General features: G+C 31.3%; 1 protein-coding gene across 1 annotated transcript; it reads right to left on the minus strand.

Annotated features, from left to right (window-relative positions):
* Positions 1 to 484: 484 nt before the first annotated feature.
* Positions 485 to 21,072, minus strand: LOC118190500 (uncharacterized). The gene is made up of 6 exons (XM_035361221.1): positions 20,916 to 21,072; positions 20,264 to 20,322; positions 19,550 to 19,657; positions 14,217 to 14,408; positions 2,719 to 2,745; positions 485 to 606 (listed from the first exon to the last, which is right to left on the minus strand). The coding sequence occupies exons 1-6, from the start codon at positions 21,013 to 21,015 to the stop codon at positions 541 to 543; spliced, it is 552 nt and encodes a 183-aa protein (XP_035217112.1). The 5' UTR covers positions 21,016 to 21,072; the 3' UTR covers positions 485 to 540.
* Between the last annotated feature and the right edge of the window lie 1,186 nt (positions 21,073 to 22,258).

Below are 22,258 nucleotides of genomic sequence, written 5' to 3' on the forward strand. Positions count from 1 at the left end.
TTTGTGTTTCGTACAGATTTTAGTTTTTTATTACGATGCAAGACAACGTTCTTCGAAAGAAAAAAAAAAAAAAAAAAAAAGATAATACACATAAATTTGAAAATTAAGAATGATGGGAAACTATAAAATTTTAACTAGTCTTACAAATACATGAAAAAACACTTCTAATTCATTTGAGGTCTCGGATGTAAAATTTAGTTGCTTTTGATAAAAATGTGAAACCAATAGTAATGTGTAACCTACTAATTATATTGAATATTATATTAATGCATTGCGTATTAACACCAACAATCGTTTCAATAACATCATTCCAATAACTTAAATGCTTAAAAATTTGAACTTTGAAGTACTGAAAACATTACACATTTGCACAATACTGTTTTTTTTTTTTTTTCAAATGCTTTTGTGAAGTCTTCCTAAGCTAAATAAAAGGAAAGATTTAATAAATTGTATGAACTTTTATAATAGAAAGATACAATAGAGATTCTCTTAATAAAACAATTTTATTCTTCAAGTAAAAATTTATTGAAGTTCTGAAGCTTATTCTTCCTTTTCTTCTCTTTCATCGGTAATATTGTAAGAAGCATATAATTTTCTTAGGCAATCCTGTTAGAAAAAATAAATTTTGTCAATACTTTTGATTAATTTGCAGGATTACTTCCAAATTTAATAATTGAACTTGGCAAATTTTTAAGAGCAATACAATTTTTGACGCATTTTTAAATTTCCAGATGTTTATTGAATATTGGATTAAACAAAATACATGATTAGTTTATTTTCCACTATTTTTATTGCCCTTCTTCTTGAGAAATAAAAATGGTTTACATCATTTGTGTGTTAAGTGTTTATATGTGTGGTCCTATCTATTTTAAGGACTACAGGAATGAATAGGAGAGGTAACGTTATCAGGCCAATAAACTGCTGTGCATGAAGTAAGCTTGTAAAGAACCGTCAGATTTCTTTAAGTGCGTTTTGGGGTGTAAGTGATAGCACGCATACCCTTCCTTAAAAAAGAGTCTATATTAGCATATTCAATTAAAAATTAGCAGATTTCTAGAGAAGTAGTTGATTTGTCTTGATTCTTACTCCAAAATTTCTAGTAGTCCTCCCGAAAGCACAAGAGTTAAAGTGTGGTGGATTTCTCAACTCCAGGATACCAAGATTTGAGGGGCCCACCAGCGGCCGAGCGGTAAAATCGCTGAACACTGGTAGTTCGGTCCGATGTTCCAATCCCGCGAACGGGTTGGCTGCATGGGTGTTTTCGTGGTTTTCCCCATGTGTAACGTGTATACGAGCCAGTTTCCGTTAAAAAGTCCTCCACGAAGGCATTTCTCCCCTTAGGCAGATAGCCCTCGGGGTTTTGCCGTAATTAAATAACCTAACCTAACCTAACCTAACCAAGATTTGAGCGATTCATTAAATTAGATATCGGGAAGGAGAATTTCCACTTTACGATTTATCTACGCTATCTATCGATAAAAAGATAATTGTTATTGGTGATATTGAATGCTCATTTCATGCGCTGGGGATATAGCAATATGAATGCTGCTGGACTGGAAGTTGAGGATCTTTTTGAGCTTATTTTTTACTCTTCTGACTCACCGACTAATACCAACGACAATGGAAATGGTAGCACACTGGATTTACTGTACGTTTCTTCTGATTTATTTACTTGTACAAAACGAAATGTTGTTGAGGACCCAGGCTCTGAGCATAGATAAATTATTTCCTCATTTGTTTTCCCGGGACATAAGACTACTTCTGCCCATTTGCTATGTAAATCACGCAATTTTAAAAAAGCTGATTGGGAAGGTTTTCGGAGATTAAAGAAAAATTGCATATGAAAAATTTTAATTTTTCCGCTTTACATCCTAGCTAGATTGTATTACATATAAATAAGGCTGTCACAACATGTGCGAAACTCTTTATCCCAAGTGCAAGAGTCAGGCATTATGATTTTTTTTTTTTTTTTTTTTTTTTTTTTTTTTTTCAGGGAAATTGGATAAAATTAGAGCTAAACGGGATTGCTTAGGAAGAAAAGCTGATTTATCTAAAAGGCCAAGGGATGTAATACTCTGGAGAGAACAGATGTTAGTGTTTAGGAAGGCTGTCTTGGGGTCTAAACTGAAATATTTTGTCAAATTTATATCTAACATCAATATGAGGATAAGAGAAAGAAAACATATAAATTCTTGCCAACTTTGCAAAATAAGAGACAGGCTGTTACGAAAGAATGAATCTCATTTAATAGTACAAGGACAAGTTTAATAGGACAACTTTCCATCAGCTTTCTCTAAGATACAGGAAAAACGGCTTTTCGATGAGAAAATGTCAAAAAAAAAAAATTAAGACAGAGAAGATAAGCAAAAGCTAAACAGCTTATTGAATACTCCTGCTATTTTTAAAGCTGTATCTTGGAAGGGTACTTTTACTGTTGTGTGGTATAAATTTATTATCCTAAATTACTCTGTATGCACATCAGAAATAATTAAACTTTATCCCTTATATTTTGAGAAATTCGAAAAACCTTTCTTCTCTTAATTTGCTTAATTTTATTCTCTTAACTTCGAATATAAGTATATTTGGCAGAAAGAATAGGCAACTTGTTATGTATTGTAGATGGTGAAAACAAAAATTCTTTCCTCTCAATACTATTATATATATGTCTGAAGAAAAAGACAGAGGGTTGCTTCAAAAAAGTATAAATTGGTATTTTACCTTAGAAGCCATTTCAGAATTTTCATCCTGTAAATAAAGAAATTCAATGTAAAGATGGCTTAAACACTTCAAGATTATAGAGTAAAAATAAAAGAGATTTATAGAAACTTATAAAAATAGATTTTATTCCTACATAATTCTATATGATTAGAGAAAAATGTTCTTTAATTTATCAGTTGCTGGTATTTAGTTTTTTAAAAAAAGAGTGAGATATAAAAATATAATCTCTTCTTTTCCATTTTTACTCATACATCATTCTTCATAATAAAGGATAAATGAATATTAGATTCAGAATGAAACTGAATTTTTTTTATAATTCTTTTAGAAGGTATGAAATCTTCCGAATATGGAACTAAGTTTTTGTTCTTTATTTTATTCATAGAATTCTGAATATAGGGTACATTAAGAAAATAATTCAATATTTAAGATGTAGATAATTTGATTAAAACTATAATAAATGTTTAAAAAAATAATAGTGTCATTATAGCAAAATTAAATAACATTAATATTTCTTATTAAATTCCGTAAATATAATCCTCCTCAAAATATTCTCTCTCGTTTTGAACACGCTTATCTAAGCCTTTTTTCAATCTCCTGTAACAAAATTTGGAAATTCTTGCTCGTAAATTTCTTTCGTTGCGCTTTCGTGTTTGCTTCGGTTTTTGAATTGGATTACCTTTAGTGATAATTTTAACTTTAGGAAAGAGCTTAAGTCGTATGCTGACAGGTATGGCGAATAAGGTGAATTCCTCGTAACGCTTTTAGTCAGAAGGAAGTGCCGTAGCAGAAGCGGTGTGAAACGCGGGTTATGGAGGATGAAGCTGTTTGCTTACATTTTTCAAGCAGTTCTTCACATAAAATATATATTAAACGACTTAATGTACCTTTATTCAATTTAATATAGTGTTTTTGTAGAAATTCAGCTGACACAAATACAAAAGAGGTAGTCGTATTTCGATATTTCTGGTGTTCAAAATAGTACATATCCCTAATTCATAAAATATAAGAGAACACCTACATTACATAAAATCTTATCATCAAAAAAAATTAATTCGATAGCATATATGCCTATTTCTAGATGAATATTTAAAATAATTTAGTACCTATCGTCTAATTTAAAATTATTCAAACTCAAAACGACTTTTCCTTTTCAGATCTGCACTTAACTCTTGAATTTTACACTTTGCAAATCGTTGCGTGCTAATGATACATAATTTCACACAGACAACGTAATTTTAGTCAGTTTATTTATTTCTAAGGTAATCATTTCACGTCATTTCTTCGAACAAAAGAATTACAAATAACTGTGTAATGATGCGTAATTGATTCGAAGCGTTGAAATTTTTTTTGATTGTTTAAACTACATGGGTTTCGGATAATTTCTGCCACATGTTGCGTTTTGTTTTTAAATTGATAAATGTTAAAAATACAGTAATATTTTGTTTTATACTGAGTTTCCGAATTTCGCAATGTGTTGCGAAATTTATTCTTAGTTTTTAGTATTTTTTTCCCTTTCTAAATCAGTAGAAAGTTCCGCTCTTTAAATGTATTTATTTAAATACTATTCAGTCAGTTAAAGTCTCAGTCTTTTGCTGCATGTAACGTTTATATACACTGCTGGCCATTAAAACTGCAACGCTATGAAGGAATTTATTGTACGTAAAAGAGTATGGCATGGAGACAAAATGATTGAATTTGTAAGTAGTTTGGGGGTTTGCAGGGGTGCGAAATTAGTAGAAATAGCTGCCACCCCTGGCAGGAAAAAGGCCATTACCCGGTTAGGCATAGAGTCGAGCTGGACTTGGATGACAAAAAGCGGCAGCTCATTCCATGCTGCTTCAAATCTATGCCACACTTCATCAACCGTATTAATTGGAGAGGGGTGTTGGGCCACTCTCTTAGCAAACTATGACCAGATGTTTCCAATGGGTGACAGATCTGGAGAACATGTAGAACAGGGCAGCAATCGAATACTCTGTGTATCGAGGAAGGTCAGAACACGACGTGCAACATGTGGTCTTGTATTATCTTGTTGGAAGATGGCGTTTGGCAGTCTTCGAAGATAGGGCACAACCACTGAACGTCAGATGCCATAAATGTACCGATCTGCATTCAAATTACCATCGATCTGAACTAGAGATGTTCGTGTCGTCTACCCAGTGGCTGCCCAAATCATCACAATAGATGCAGGGTCCCTATGCGGATATCGAATACAAGCAGGCGACGGGCGGTCTCATCGGAGCCTCCAAACATGTATACGGCTATCAGAATACTGCACGCAGAACTGGGAATCGTCTGAAAAGACGCTATTATGCCACTCTTGTATCCAGCTTTGTCGTTCTGCGCACCAGATTCGCCGTCTCTCTCTATGTTGTATTTTCAAGGGAAGCTGAAGCAATGGTCGTCGTGCTGATAATCCACGCTGCTGCAAATATCGACGTACCGTACGAGCTGACACCGGGCGTGCTGCAAGCATGCCCATTTCCTGACTAATACTCCGTGATGTGGTTGTACGGTTTTGCAGGGCTGACCTCACAATATGTCTGTCCTCTCTGGTGTCAGTCATGGGAGGGCGTTGAGATCCTGCATGCCGTTCAGTATGACCCTCAGCAATCCATTGATTCCATATTCGCACGCCAGTGGCTGGATGTCGACCACTGGGACGGGCAATATCACGGAACGATAATCCGCACTCTCGATAGGCAACGATTCTGCCTCTATCGGATTACGACAAGGATGTCAAACTCGCGGCTCGCGGGCCACATGCGCCCACAACAAATATTTTTGCGGCCCGGCCGATATATCGGCAAATAATAATATATAATAATAAAATAAATATCGACGAAGAAAAAAATGAAATGTTTACTGCTAAGTAATTAATGATAATTTATTCAGTGTTGTTAGATTACTCACAGCGACACACACACACTATTTAAATTACAAATGCGTGTGAGTAGCTTGCGTTCATCTACCTTCGGCTTTTGGGGGACGCGTGCACTCAGAACTTGTACGCATCCCCCGATAGCCGAATGTGGCCGAACTCATGGTCTCAGTTTTCCAATCATAGTTTTGTACGATATATTGGTGCATGCATGTGCATGCACTTTGCTTTATTATTAATTATTACTTAATTCATATTGTTACGGATTTCATAGTTATTTATTTATTTAGTTTTTTTATTTAGAATTGTAATTAGATTTGCTTCATGTTGCCTTAGCAACGCAGATGATTTTTGAAAAGACAGCTGCGTTGGAAGGTTAAAAATAGAACAGCGCGTGCATTTAATACCTAATAAATAAATATCTCGTAATTGCTGCTGCCATCCACAAAAATCCAGATATTTATAGATGTTTCCAGTATATTCGAGAAATTAATTATAAAGCTTATAAAAGCCGAGAACAAACAACTCATCTCAGTAGTAGCTGTAGTTCTAGCGAACTGTTTATTTACTTAATGCTGTGATTGATTTGTAGCGATTTCGCTGTGAGATAGAATTAGTTTCTCTGTTTTGAATTGATTTTTGCTAAACGTTTGACATTTTGTGATATTGTTAGAATATTTTTGAAGAAATATTTCAGCATTTTGATTTATCTCTTGTGGAAAGAATAAAGTTTTGTTAACTTTTTAACGTAAACCGTGTTTATTCCAGCCCTTTGTATTCAGTATGTCTATGTCAAAACCATGTGGTAGTAAAATTAAACGAAAAATCGCTGATGAACATAGAATATTCCAAGTAAAATGGGAATTAGAATATTTTTGCTGTGAAATAAAAGATAAAATAATCTGCTTGATATGTAATAATACTATTAATGTATCAAAGTTATATAATATTAAACGTCATTACGAACAACACAAATCGAAATATAACAATTACGAAGGATTAATGAGAGAAGAAAAGTTGAACGAGCTCAAGTTAGGAGTGAAAAAGCAACAGTCTATGTTTAGTAAAGTACTGCAAGAAAGTGAAGCGGCGGTACATGCAAGCTACGTCTTGTCCGAGTTGATAGCTAAACATTCGAAGCCTTTTACTGACGGTGATTTCATCAAGGAATGTCTAATGAAAGCTGGAGAAATTGTTTGTCCTGGAAATGTGAAGGCTTTTCAATCAATTTCATTGTCTCGAAATACAGTTGCGGAAAGAGTTACTGATTTAGCCGCGAATTTAAGTGATCAGATCAAAGCAAAATCATCTAGTTTCGAAAGTTTCTCCATTGCCTGTGACGAGACCACGGACATTAGTGGCAAAGCTCAATTAGCAGTATTTCTTCGTTCTTGTGACAAGAATTTTAACATTTTTGAGGAATTACTGGAACTAATACCGTTGCCTGGTACTACCACAGGAGAAGATATATTTACTTATGTTTTTGGACTTCTGCAGAAATACAATCTACCTTTGGCAAAATTAAATTCTGTAGCTACAGATGGCGCTCCATCAATGACCGGGAAAAACAAGGGCTTCGTAGCATTACTAAGAAAAAAACTTAGTGAAATTCACGGTTCAAACATTCATCATATGCATTGTATTATACATCAAGAAGTTCTATGCACGAAAGTAATAAATATGGAGAATGTTTTGTTATATATAAAAAAAAGTTATAAATTTTATAAGATCTCGAGGTTTAAATCAGCGTTAATTCACTGCTTTCTTAAGTGAGTTAGATAGTGAATATTCGGGTTTGTCCTACTATACCGAGGTACGTTGGTTATCTTGCTCCAAGATTCTCAAACAATTCTGGGATTTGAAAGAAGAAATATGTCAGTTTTTAAAAACGAAAAATCAAGATGTAAGTTTGTTTTACGATCCAATATGGATACAAGATTTATCTTTCTTGGTTGATATAACCAAACACTAACCCGATTTAAATTTATCGTTACAAGGAAAAGATCATATCATTACGAACATGTTTGACATAATTAAAGCATTCAAATGTCAACTAGTTCTTTGGGAAAAACAACTTAAAAATGAAGATTTGACGCACTTCCCGACGTGCAGCATGAACAAATCAAGTTTAGATGATACTTGTTCGTATCAAAAATACGCAGAAAAAATTGCAAATTTAACAACTGAATTTGAAACGAGGTTTAATGATTTTAGTTCCCTCGAAGACAAATTTTTTTTTGTTTTTTTCGATTTTCTCAATAAGTATTGACTCAGTACCCAGCCATATGCAAATGGAGGTGATCGAGATTCAATGCAACTCAAATTTGAAAGCAAAATTCATTGAAGTGGGCGTGCCTGAATTTTACAAATATTTACCAGCCAGGTTTGAAAATACTCGAAAATTCGCATATGAAATTATTTCCATGTTTGGTAGCACTTATCGGTGCGAGCAGTTATTTTCAGTCATGAAAGGTAATAATTCTCCTATTAGAAACCGTATTAATGATGCTCACCTTGGGTCAGCGTTGAAAGTTATCACTGCAATCAAAATTTCTCCCGAAATAGGAAAGATAATAGCAGAGATGTCAAGTATCAGGACGTAAACATTAAATTTTCTTGTTCTTTTATATATATATATATATATGTTTATTATTGTATTATTCGAAATAAATCTAGGTTTCTATGAATACTGATTTTTTTTTTTTTTTTTTTTTTTTTCCGGCCCGCCTAAAGTTAAACCTTGTTTGTTTGGCCCAAGTGTACCTATGAGTTTGACATCCCTGGATTACGACACTTCTTGGTAAGCTTTCCTTCTTATTCACAATAACATAACATAAACACGATATTCACATAACACAATTCCGACCTTACAAAGCGCTTTCCGAATAAGAAATCTAGTATACAACTTTTGTTTTATGAAGTGCTTCAGATGTCGTTTCTCCTTCCTGAGTATTCTAAATGCATTGAAATACTCTAATCATTTGCATATCCCAACCATTTCTTTCTTTCATGTGATTTTGACGTTCGTCAGATCATTCCTTCCTAGTGTTGCAATTATAATGGCGAGCAATGTATTTACCTAAGAGGACTCGAATACTTGAAAAATTGTAAATTTCAACATATAATGGGAGTTAATTTTCAAATGAGAAGGGCAAATGAGTTTTAAGTAAATTCGTTGACACAACTTACCAAACGACAGTGCTTTATCTTTCTTTAATTATCAATTCAATTTTTTTGCATGTGCGATAATTTTACTCTGAACGAAATTTAAAAGTAAGGTTTATTACTACTTGAAAATATTCATTGGTTTAACTCGTCATTCAAAAATTTTGAATGAAATAATTAGCTACCGTACTCAGTATTTGAAATAATGTATGCGAAAATAAGTTTCTTAAAAATAAAATTTCGCTGTTTTGAATTTATTTATGGAAGTTCATATTATCAAAAGTACATTAAAAAGAAGGGACCTTCTATCTTGAAAAAGTTTTAATTAATAGCAGTTAATTGGGACACCATTTTTACCCCATCATAATAAATTTACTAGAAATAGCAAATTTTTTTGTCAGCATTTTTTACAAAACTTGCTATTTTGATACAATTACTTCTTAAAAATTATAATTTTAAGAGATTAGTAATACGTAAAATATTGTGAATAAATGCAATTTTTAAAAGCTGTTTCTACTACTTTTCGTTAGGTCGTTCTCGATATATTAAAATTAAACAAAATTAGATATAATTTTGAAGTTCTGTTCTACAAGAATAAGTGTAATTAGTACATTTCTTAGACTTCAATTATTATTATTTTAGACTGCTATAGTTAATTCCTTAGAAATTTTAGCAAAGCCAAAACATATTTATAAGGCATTTTCTATAAAAGAAAATTGCAAACATGTTTTAATATGAAATACAAGCCCACCAGCAGCCGATGTGTAAAAGCTGCTGAATGCTGGTAGTTCCACCCGAGGTTCGAGTCCCGGAGAATGGTCTGGCTGCATGGGCGTTTTCGTGGTTTTTCCCATGTGTAACGTAGATACGACCCAGTTTCCGTTAAAAAGACCTCCACGGGGCATTCCTCCCTTTCCGTGTAGTGCTCAGCGAGGGAGCACGTAAATAAGTCAAAAAAGAAAAAAATATGAAATACAAAACTGCAATGATTTTAAAGCTATAGAGTTCCTGCTGTGAAAATGTAGCTATGCTTAATCTTGTTAAGTTCAAAATTCAATTATTATTTTCAAAATTATATTTACTTTACTATAATTTAACATATTTATAACTCCTATATTTATTTTACTCTTATTTTATCTTATTCTTATTGACTCTCATGTAACTGTTAGCTCAGAAAATTAAGCATCCTTATCCAAATGTAAAAGCAAAATTCAGACCTGCGTTTTTTAATAAGAGATAGACTGCTTTTCGTTAATAAGAGTCCGACCTCGTCTCAATACATTTTTAAGCAAAGTGTGTTGAAACTAATTAAATATTAATTAAATACACTATTTTATTAAAGTATAGAAAGGAGAATGAAGGAAAGTTATTTATATATTGTTACCTATTTGTTTTTGGGCATACCAGAGACCAGTATTGCAAATGAAGCTTTAAATTGAAATTTTTCAGCTGGATATGGCTATAATTCTGCAATTACCCGTGTGGCTTATTTTAACATCATTCTAATTATTCTATGTAGTACGTTAATGTCCTTCATTTCATTCTGCAATTTCATTTGTAAAAATACCCGTTTATAAGACCCTGCCGAATTTTAAAACAAAAGTATAGCAAAAGCTATTATTATAGACAGTTTTTAACTGTGCACTAATCGCAATTAGCGCGATTTTTATCAAAACGCTAATTGCGACTATTCTTTCTTCTTTACTTGGAAATTTCAAGGGGAAATTTAATTTAAAATTTAAAATTACTGAATTATTAAAAATAGTATACCGTCGCAGGTTTTTTTTTTCAAATTATATTTAAATTATTATCATTAAATTATTTTCAAATTATATTTTTATTTATTAAATTATTATTATTATTTTTATTATAAATTAAATTATTATTATTTGTGACAATGAGAGCTATACTTCGGCCGTTCTTGGTAAAATGATGTTACGTGCGTACGAGTTCGTAGGGGATTGAATACACGCAGAACCAATGAAAGCTTAAAGAAATTTATTTTTCCAAAAACATCTTACATTTCTGGAACTTTTCACACGAAAGCACTTGTACAGCTCTTCTCAGTATGATAAATCACAATCAGTAGTTACCACTTCAAACTACTAAGAATATTGAACACAAGAGTGTTGCTAAGAGCCTCAAAAGCCTAAGTTCGCACAGTAATCTTTCAATACTCAATATTCTGAAATCTCAATACTCTAAGCTGAACTGTCATCTAAAACGGAAAACTGATGTTCTCTCCGGTCTTACATAGTTAAATATATAATAATTATTATATAAACATATAATAACTAAATTATAAAATATTATAATAACCGTCAAGATTTCAAGTTATCCTGGTTCAAAAATACTAATTCTATTCAAATAACACAAATCACCAAGGTAAAAGATCATTACGAATCAGGTTTCTAAACTGCCAAGTTTATTCACGTCTAAGACACATTCAACTGGCACTGCCAGATCCAAGAACAAGAAGTATAACATCATCGCCCCCTTTGGCGATTAAAATATATTTCCACATAAAATTTCTTACACTCCCCCATTCTCCGAGAAATTTTCAGTACCTTCGATTTCTCGAAATTGCTGAAAGGCACACACAGTTACACTTACGTAGGACCGGGTACAATATCATTACCGGGTATATTATCAAAATAGGGATTCAAAATTCAAAGGGATCGGACCAGATACAGTTATACAGGATTCTGACCAAAATGTTGCCAGATGATCAAGTTTGGCGAATTTTGGCGAGTTGTCGCGAGTTTCGCGAGATAGTCATTTACGGTTATGACTATCTGTTATTACTGTCATGACTAAAATGTTAAATAGACTTTACGATTGTAAAGTTACCTTTTCGAGGATGCCTCGCATCCTGAAGCCTTCCGTAGTACATTATACAAGAAATGCTTTAATTTACATATAATTACACTAAAATCATTTACATGTACGCAAAATTCGTAACAATATTATTTCATCTTCCCTTCTCTTCTATTTTTGGGTTAGTTTCTAAGCCTCGAGAATTTGAACAGTGCACATTTTTGATGGTATAGCTCATGTACATTAGATTAAACAATTAGCGAAATATTTCATTATGTTTATTACTTTCCAGCTGTTTAGAATAGTTAACTTAGAAAAATTAGGATTTTTTTTAAAAAAATTTTGCTTTGTTGTTAAAATTTTACTAATGCAAAACCATTTAGGATTAATCAGAGGAAAATTGGCTTGAGATAAAAGAGGTATTTCATTTGAAGATTTAAGCAGAAATATCAAGAGAAATAACCTTCTTTCACGTTCAAAAATAAGAGAAAAATGATAACTAAGCAAACAGGAAAAAGGTAAGAAAGGTTTTGTTAGGGTAGGCTATTTGAACATTGCAAAGCTCACAAGGCTTACATGCCTATGTGGAGGACAAAGGAACACTGGCTCTTACTCATATTATTCAAAGGGAAAGCCATGAAAAACTACCACGCAGCCAGCTTGTTCATGAGGGTTTGAACCCTTGTCGAACTACCAGTATTCAGTCATCTTAACTACTAGTTTATTGGGATGAAACATACGAAAAAAGGGGTAAAAAGGAATTTTTTTTTTTTTTTTTTTTTTTTTACTTGGAAATTGAGCTAAGGAGTTATGAGGAGTTATGAAAAGTATTTTCTACAAAGATTTGTGATAAAGACTTTAAAAATGATTTATTTTCTTTCCTTAAAAAATTAGTAATTAAGTTAAAAAATATTCAAGGCATGACATTGACTTTAACAATAGTTATTAATAAATTATTATAAGAAAGAAAAAAATAAGGGCATCATATTCCCATAAAATGGGAAGTTGTTTCGTATGGAAAACAGTACATATGAATCTTTACTTGGTGCAACAATTTGATCTATGAATCGCTGGAAAAAAATCATGATATAACGGATAGAAAGACATGGTAATGAATTATTTTATGTAAGGGTTAAGCCGCTTGTTGCCAAATCTAGCATGTAAGGAGATAATTAATAAAAATTATTTTTCCTCTGCAATCACACACTTAATGATTGAGAGAAAAGGCAACAAAATTTCGTTAGCTGACTAAGCGCATTCTGGTAAACTGAGATGGAGTCTTTTCGGAAGTTGGATATATTGCTTCTTTGTCGAACTTGAAGTTTATTACCCTCTTCTTCAGATTAAAGTTACTGGTGAATTGCTTCCTTCATACCTACGAAGTCCTTAGTATGACATTTATTCAAAGCTTTTAAAAGTGAAATTTTGTTCGCCATGGCGAATTTCCCATTACCCCTGTAAATGGCTATCGATTTGCCTACACGTTATGAATAATACAACTTTTTGGAGTAATTATTCTTAAATATTTGTTAAATAATCCTGTTAAATAATTTTCCATCAAATCCCTATTGCTGTTCTTTTTCATTCTTTAAATTCCTAACAACAGATAGTGTAAAACAACTAAACTCAAATTTGTAAGGAAACAATATTTTTGAAAATAGGAAAGCTGAAACATGTTAATAACTATACTTATTATCTATTATTTAACAGGTTGTAAGGTTTATCTTAATTTTCTGACAGTTAATTTTTAGTTAAAAGTTACTTTCCTGTCTTTCCTTAATTTCAGCTTACAACTTCCGTCCAAAACGTATTTTCAGAATCGCGGTTGAATGCAAATGAGGAGAATTATTTAACTGTGAAGTTCTACTGATTTCGCCAGAGAGAGCCAGAGATTATGACTAGCGCGCATTCGCCCTTTTGACTATACTCGCTCTAAAGCTATTTCTACAATCGGCCGTACTTTAGGCCCTTGATAGCTTCGCCGTCAGTTAGCGTTAAAATCGTGATAGCTTCGGCTATATCTTTTTAGTTTGGTTTAGTTAAGTTTTATTACTTATTATTCCCGCAAGCCCAAGTGGAGGCTTCATTGTAACTTCAAGAAGGAGTCGTCTGTTAAATTAATTTTGAATAATAAAGGGTAATTAACCCTTTGTACGTTTACGTTTCTGTCTCTTTGAACTAAGCGATTATTCGTTTATCAGTTCTCAACGTTCCAGACCCATTGCAGTACATTCAAAGTTTGGAACTATGCAAGGTTAAATAAAATATTGAAAAGATAATCTGAAACTTTGCAGACGCATTGAGTGTTTTAAACTATTCTCATTTTTTAGTAAAAATTATGATGATGAGAGAAGGACAAAATAAAAGCATTCATAGAATTAAGAAGGACGCTTTTAAATCACATAAAATTTAGATCGTTAGATACAAATTTTTTGTGTACAACATCCGCCAAATGCGACTTTTTGTGATTACGTTAAAATATCCCAGGTCATGTATAAATGGGATACAAATATTATTTCAAAAAAGCAACATGCTTATTTAAATAAAATTATACCTATTTTCTAAAGGCTAATAAGCTTGCAAGAAGTTATTACATAGTTTTCAGCAAATTAATTTAGCATTTCTGGCATTTTACCTCATCAAAGAAATCCAAATGCTCATGGCGATGTCCAAAATTATCACCATCATAGTTTGAGTCGTGGAGATCATGTTCCTCATCCTCTTCCTCACTATGATCGTGATCGTGTCCATGATCATGATGATGATCAAAGTCCTCGTTGTGGTGGTGGTGATGATCATGCAGGAAATGGTGTATGCAGTTTGAAACCTTAAATTAGAAAGTACCATTGATTAGTTTTTTATGTATTATGAATGACGATAATACTCATAATAACGTTTTTAAATGAGAAAGGTAAGTCCAGATAATTATTTTAAATACAGGGTTTTTAAAAATTCTTTGCAAAATCTTTAATAAGGAAATGGTAAAACAAATCCTTTTCGGTAATGTATTGAATATTTTGATTGCAGAGGGTCTGTAACTAATAACCCCCCCTATAAAGTATATAAATGTTATAAGTGCCGACTATGAGAAATAGCTCATGGTTGGCATTTATAAAACGAATTTATACATCTAATATGGCTCGGAATGACTGGCATAAATTTTCTGATTGGACTGCCAATATAAGCCAAACAGCTGCGAATGTTAGTGAAAAACTGCTAATGTAAACTAAAGATGCAAATATAAATTGTAGCCTTACTTTAAGGTTATATCGTGAACGGTTGTCTTAAGAGATTCCTAAAAATCAAATTCATTCATTTGCGAAGGTATCTGTACCAATATACAACTACTGTAAAATCGTTCTAAATATAACTATTGTTCACATTTTCTTCCACTTTTATACCAGCAACACTTTGCAGCATCAAAGGGTGAAGAAAGTGAATTGTCATTAATGGTAAAGGATTGCCTTAGTATCGTTCTTATTCCCTATGAAAATTTATATAAGGTATATGTAAGTTTCCTGCTTAAATACATATAAATATGGTTGCTAAAATAACATATTTAAAACTACCAGTTCTTTCCGTAACTCACAAAATTTGGGACGTTTGATTTACCATCGTTTTAGGACGAAGTATCAAGTCTCATCTTACATGATATGGATAAAGATATTGCTTGGAACTGAAATCGCACAAGTATCCCGGCTGTTGAAACCCGCTATTCTTTAATCTCACGTTCTATTTCTTCATAAAGTGGCAACGTACTTCTTAGAATGTATTCTAACGAATTATAGAGCCCTACAAATGAGAAAACTTTTATTTGAACAAATTTATTGAGAATTCAATAGTTTTTCGAAGTCGTAAGAAATATATTGTATTATAATTATTGTGTATGTATAATGAATTTCAAACATTCCAACGGTGATGCAAAAACGAGGAACGAAGTTCGCGATTGAATTCTCGAATATTATTCTACAAATTTATGATTTTTATTAAAGGTTTTATTTTAAATTTTAACAATTTTATTTTACCATCTCTGTGGCTTAGAGAAAGAAGAGTATTAAGTATAAAGAGATGGCCAAGTTATGAAAATCTAACCCATCCGCCAATTTAAATTTCATTGCTATGTTTAATGTTGGCTGAGGATTCATCAAATCAAATAAGGCTGGGGAATTCATCAATCGATGAATTCCCCAGCCTTATTTGAATGCAATATTTTTATCATTTGTAAGACTTTATCTAAATATTTATTCAGATAGTGGGGATTTCGGAAGGAATATCAGCTATCTAAAAAGTAACAAGTCATGTATTCTTTTAAATTTCCGATTTTCTAACAGCGAATAATGACCCTATCTTGAATTCCATTATAAAAGTCCTTTAAAATTCTACATTTCAGTAAATCAGATTAATGTTAAAACAGAAACTATGCCCACATTCACTTACTTATTAGTTGCAAAGAGTATATTTATTTATTAAATTAAACTTTTTTGTATGGAGATACTAATTTTTTCAAGCAATTTTTCTAAGATTCTGATTACTTCTACCTGCTGTTAGTTAAAGAATGAGCGTGTTAAAAATTGAAGGATGGAAGATCGAAAATCAGTATTAATAGATATTGAATTAAAATGTAATACTTGCTGTTAAAATAATCATATATCACAAAATCAAATTTTGATGTTTGCATTTAAAAATGCTTTTGCGGAATATTTGTTTACTTTAACTTTGATTAATTATATTTCTTAATCAACAGTTCCAGTAAAGTCATGTTTACAGAAGCGGTAACTTTTTGTAGTCAAAGTTGGCATCTTTTGGTGATTTCTAGGATTCAGTTGTCAGCTTGATTCGCTTATATTTTCTTTAAATCTTACAGCTCTAAAAATAGCGCTGAAGTAGTGTATGACGCCTAGGGTGTAATACTGCATCAGCCTTCCTCGCTAGCGCTATTAATGCAGAAGACCATTTTCTTCATGTTATGCGGATAATGAGGAAAAAAGCATCTGTTTTCTTATTGATATTGCTAGATGCCCCACAACAATTCTTGTAAAAATAGTTGTTAACATGACAGGTAGTGGAAAGTACTCAGACATATATCATCTTATTCCTTAGTCATGAACTGATGAGACTTTAAACTTTTTCTTAAATTAAAAATAACCATTCAAAGGAAAATATTTTCACATAACTAAAGATCATTCACATAGAGATTCAGGTCTCCTACATGCAGGCTTTACCATAAAAGGTAGTACTGGTGGCATCTAATATATTCTAGTTGCAAAAATTTACTAATGTTAGAGGAATTATGCTGAGTGATCGTAACATTATATTCGTTGAATGAATAATTTGTTACAAATATACAAAATGCTTTTATTTTACAGCCACTCTTTGCAGAACACTGCTGACAAATTCACTTAACTGAGGGCCTTTTTCCTAAACTAAATAAAAATAAAAATTATAGTTAAATAAAAATTGTGGCTTCCAGAAATAACACAAATAAATCAAAACTTATATAACAATAAAATTCTAATTCAACATTAATATCAAATTCCTTTTTTCACACTGCTCTAGGGACAAATTATTTCGAAGTTCAAATTGTAAAATAAACTCTATAAGGTATTTCTCCCGCCTTCTTAGCGTGTCTTCGTGGTATAGTGGTCTGGACGCTGGACGCGTATTGAGGTCCGTGGTTCGATTCCCAAGAAAGGCGTTGCTCATTTTTCACATCTCCTGCTTCCAAACAATCTAATAGCTCTACAACACCTTTATACTAAATATTAAATGAGGCAAGATAACAACCTTAGTTTAGTGTAGACTTTGGTGAAAATTCTAACGATTTCCAAGGTGTTCACAGACAGATTCCTCTTTTTAAAGAGCGAAAAACTTTGCGAATTTTTGCACAAAATATTTTGCTTTTGAAAACTAGGGACCAATGTCTGATCACCCTCAAAATCTGTGGCCAACCAAAGCTGCTTATTGACTAATTTAAACACACTGAGAGCCGTCCAACCGGTATAGTGGTTAGCATCGCTGCTGAAAGATCCGGGTTCGAATCTTGGAGAAGGCGTGGATGTTTGTAAATGTATAATGTCGGCGGGCCTCTAAATACGCGACGAGCCAAAAGTTCTCTTGTGTGGTTTGGTGAAAGGGGAGAGGGGTGGGAGTCCCTCGGACCCGTCCCCCCGGGTTGCTCTCCATCAGACTTGGGGACGAAACTGAAACAAATCGGACTGTTACTAGGTGCTCAAGGTTGTTGCCAACGACAGCCGTAGTCTTGCTCTCCTCTCCACGAGGATTTTCATGGGAGCTAGTGACAAGTGAGTATAAGCAACAACAACAAATGCACCGAAGCAGTATAAAAAAGATTAATAATTACATAGCTTATAAAAAAGCGTGTAGATTAAAACTTCACTAGATTCAAATAATGCTATGATTACTTGCAAGTTTCTTTCAATATTCTTATAAAACGTATTAGTGTGTAACTATAATGTTCGTTCTCGCTAAGAACTGGAAGTAAACTACTCGTATTTTCATAATAGCAAGTCAGTTCATGGGTATCACTACAAAGAATCGACATTATACGATAATTCAAAGTTAACAATTTCCAGTTAATCCGGATTTTCAGAGTTGATTTAAGTCCCAAGAAAGGAAATTTGAGAAAACGAAAATACAGTTGCTTAATGGCTGACTGAAAATTAATTTAATTAACTGAACAAACTCATCTGTTTTACTAATCGTTTTATAAGTAAAAAGCTAGACAGGTAAAGGATAATTTTTTTTTTTTTTTTATAAAATGTAAGTTTTATTCCAAAGCATCATCGTCTAAGACTTTCTTCTTTATGAAAAAGGATAACAGAATTCATCGTTGGATAAATTGAATGATAACTTTAGAAGGAAATGAGGAGTTCCGGAAATGAAAAGTAATATAGCAGCACACTTTTTAGAATCCCCAGCAGTGTATTTACGTATTTTTTATTTATAAATGAACTTTATTTATTTATTCATTTATTTATTTATTTTAAAGATGAGATATTGGATTTGTTCCTGAAAGATTAATTATATTCTCTGAGATTTATTTTTGAATGTGGCTAACACAATCTTAAAATAAGTCGCAGATAACCTCGTTCATCCTTTTGGAGTGGTTTCTAAATAATGACAATAATACGTTAAATTTTAAAAAAGGATAACAAATTTGACTTTTAAAGAATCTCATTTTTTAAAATCATAAAAAAATACGCGGTCTTAAATTAACAACATATCTCTTAAAATATGAGAATGTAGATTTAATTACAAAAATTAATCATTAAAGTTTTCTCTGCCAGAGTTTTAACTCTTAAAAAAAAGAGGAAGAATGTATAGTTGAGGCTTATTTTATCAAAATTTAATTGCGCTTACGATAGAGTTTTACAGGTTTTCATAAAGCAGAAAGATTTTATCATGAGTTTGAATTATAGAGAATTAACCTCAATTAAATTCATTACATTGATTTAGTTTACAGTTAAATTCATTGCCAAAATGCCTAAAATTTTTATTTTGTTATTTACAAAAAAGTATGAAATTAAACGCTGTAACTAATAAATTGAGATATTAATTAGATATCTAACGCATAGTTTATGGAAAATTAATTTTAATAAATATAATATTAAATTAAAATGCATACAAAGTCTGTATTGAAGAACTAAAATATGTTAACATCATTCTAAAAATAGATAATGATGATCTTATTTCACATTATAAATTTACTTCTTATTTTCCTGCTTTATTTTTTACGAAATGCTTCATATGCAAAATAAAAAGGGTATTTTTATGCCCTTCTTTTTTATTTAATTATTTTATTTTTATTTATTTAATTATTTTAATTTTTTTTTTTTTTTTTTTTTTTTTTTAGAAATACGGTCTTTCCAATTATTTTTATTTTTCAGTACCTAAAACCTTGGATAATTAGATCAATAACAACATTCATAGTGATTTTTTATTACATACCTGATCAGCTTCCGTTTTATTTCTGCACATTTCTGGTAGAATTCTACTGTAGTCTCCAGATGTTATGTTTAGAACTACAATCGCACATCCTTTGAGGATTACTTGTTTCTGCACAAATAATAGCCAAGAAAAAGTAAATTAATTCCTTTTAAAAGAATGCTTGAATCACAATTAGTTTACTTTTGGAAATTGAAGAAATAAAATATTGACAAATGTTTACAAGTTTAACTTATCATATAGCAAAAGTCGTCACCTCATTTAAAAAGCATTTCTTCTGTCAATTCCATCATGGGCAATATTTATTTATTTATTTTAGGATATTTCGAATTTGTTTTTTAAACTATACAGAACACTTCGAGTGCCACATCATATAAAGTGTAATCAAAGGCAACAATGCAAATTTTAATTTGATTTTTGGAGGAAAATAAAATCTTATCAAAAATAGTTCTCATTTTAATTATACTGCTCACTAAAAATATTTAATTTTACTCATAATAATACATATGTTTAATTCTTGTCTTCGGCTATCATTTAAATGAATTTCAAATAAGCAAGATTTACCATACCGGGAATAAATTCTGTTAAATACACAATTTCAAAGATTATTTTAAATTAATATAAGACTATTTTAATAGGTAGAATTGAATTATTTATGAGATAAATTTACTTATGAGAAATTCTTAATTAACGTGTTAATGCAAAAAATTTAAATACCTCCAATGGCATTATGTTCAGGCATTCTGACATCTTTTGGCGAAAATTCTGATTTCCATCTGTAATAAAATAAAGTATTTGAACAAAGGCTTTAAAACAAAAGTCTTAATTATAAAATTTTAATTAACCTATGCAAAATTTACTTATGAAAATCATACCGATGTAGATTACTTATTTTATTCTTCATCTACTCAACATCATGTAAAATTTAATAATAGTTTGTTTAAATATATTAACATAAAATATTATAGTGCTTTCAGATATAAATAAAAAGATATATAAAGGGAAGAATCTAACTTCTTAGTACACCTGAAAAAATTTTAAACATTAAATTCACTATTTTAAAATCAGTTAATTAAAAAAAGTATGCTAATTCTTTATATTTGTTAGGTAAGAAGACTCGTGTTTCTTAGAAATTTACATTATTTTTTTGAGTAGATGTAAATCTGCCATTAATAAATCAGATATTACACAAACTTTAACTTATAGCAGTGCAATGACATCTATTTTGAATCAATTAATATAATAACTTTTTTATATTCTTCATTTTTTAATATTTACTTCAAATAATGTTATTCGAATAGTTTTGTAAATTTGCATTTAGATTTCAGATTTAGATATGATTACACGATTTACCTCTAGCGAGACTTACCACACAAATGCTGATAAACCTTTTCCTTTATTTCAGCACTTCCTGGGACACCGCGGACAGAAACGACGAGGAGTAGTAAAGCTATTCCACTGGACCACATATTTCAAAGTTTCCAGAAATAAGGTTTCGCTACCAGTACCAAATAATTTAGAAATATTTACCTGAGAGAGCATATATATATATAGTAAATTTTAAATAACAGAATTTTTTTTTATTGTTCCCAAGGCCAGTACGGAAGCTATTTAGAACAAAGGCAATTCTTTGCATGCAAGGGCAAGCGCAAAAATTGCAGTAATTACAAAATGATTTTACTTCTCACAAGAACATTATTTTTTGAAGTTCTTTACTTCTCACGAGATCGTATAACTTACACGAAATAGTGTTTACGAAGGGGGGGGGAGAAGATCAAATTATGTCATTATATTTGAAAAGTGATTTTAACTAATTGGCTACTTTTTAATCTTCTTCCTGAGGCACAAAAAGGAAGTTCGATTTGTGGTACTAAGCTTTTTTTATTAAGTAACTTTGTTGGTTTTTGTTTTTATTCAGTAACTAAATTCATTTATAGCCTTTAGAAATGCATCAAATTTTAAGTAAATATGATTTTATAAAATATTTTTCTGTTTGGATAATGTTTTCTATTTGGATAAATTTGCGCAGAAACATAAATTAGTCCATTCGAATTAAACGGCATCATCTGTGTGTGGGGAGGGGGATGAATAAATATACGTAAAGACAAGCAAAAAAAGTATTCTACAGAGCCCTTTAAGTATAAAAAGTTAAAAATCTTCAAAATGTTTATTCTCATAAAGAAATTCTAGGCTGTTCTTTTCATTCCTTATCAAGACAATTTTATTCATTTTTAAGAATTAATTCCATAGTTTCAGACTGATTAGTTAAATATTTCATTTAATTTATGTGGTATAAAATACATAAACAGAAGTAGAGAATGCAAATTTTACTGTAAAAATAGAGTTACTTAGGAAAAAGTTATAAAATTTATTTCTTAGACTTTTAACTCAAAACTAAACATTCATCTCTGCAGTCTCCTCTCAAAAATTAATAAACTTAAAGTAAAGAAAATTCTTATTAAATTTTACTAAGAACTAGCCAGTGTAATTATAATTATAACTTTTCCTTATATCCTGGTAAAACATGGTGGGATGATTTTTCTAAACGTAAGAAATATATCTGTTAGATTAGTTAACAAAGAACTAAAATGGAATTTCGCATTTAAAAAATATTTTACTGTCACTTTTAAAACAAAACATTTACTTTAAAAACAAAAACACTGTCGTGAGAGATAAGAGCAATATATTTAATTTAGAGGTGACTAATAAGCA

Source organism: Stegodyphus dumicola, chromosome 8 (genome assembly GCF_044657685.1).
Source record: "Stegodyphus dumicola isolate Sdum_Otavi_A_Nest chromosome 8, ASM4465768v1".
NCBI lineage: Eukaryota > Metazoa > Arthropoda > Arachnida > Araneae > Eresidae > Stegodyphus > Stegodyphus dumicola.

Bases quoted from the DNA above. Each gene is read 5' to 3' on its own strand.
- LOC118190500 (XM_035361221.1), bottom strand. From the start codon at position 21,015: ATGTGGTCCAGTGGAATAGCTTTACTACTCCTCGTCGTTTCTGTCCGC. The intron at 2,746-14,216 runs GTAAAATGCCAG...CTTTATTTACAG, and splicing joins ATTTGGATTTCTTTGATGAG to GATGAAAATTCTGAAATGGC. The intron at 607-2,718 runs GTAAAATACCAA...TTTTTCTAACAG, and splicing joins ATTCTGAAATGGCTTCTAAG to GATTGCCTAAGAAAATTATA.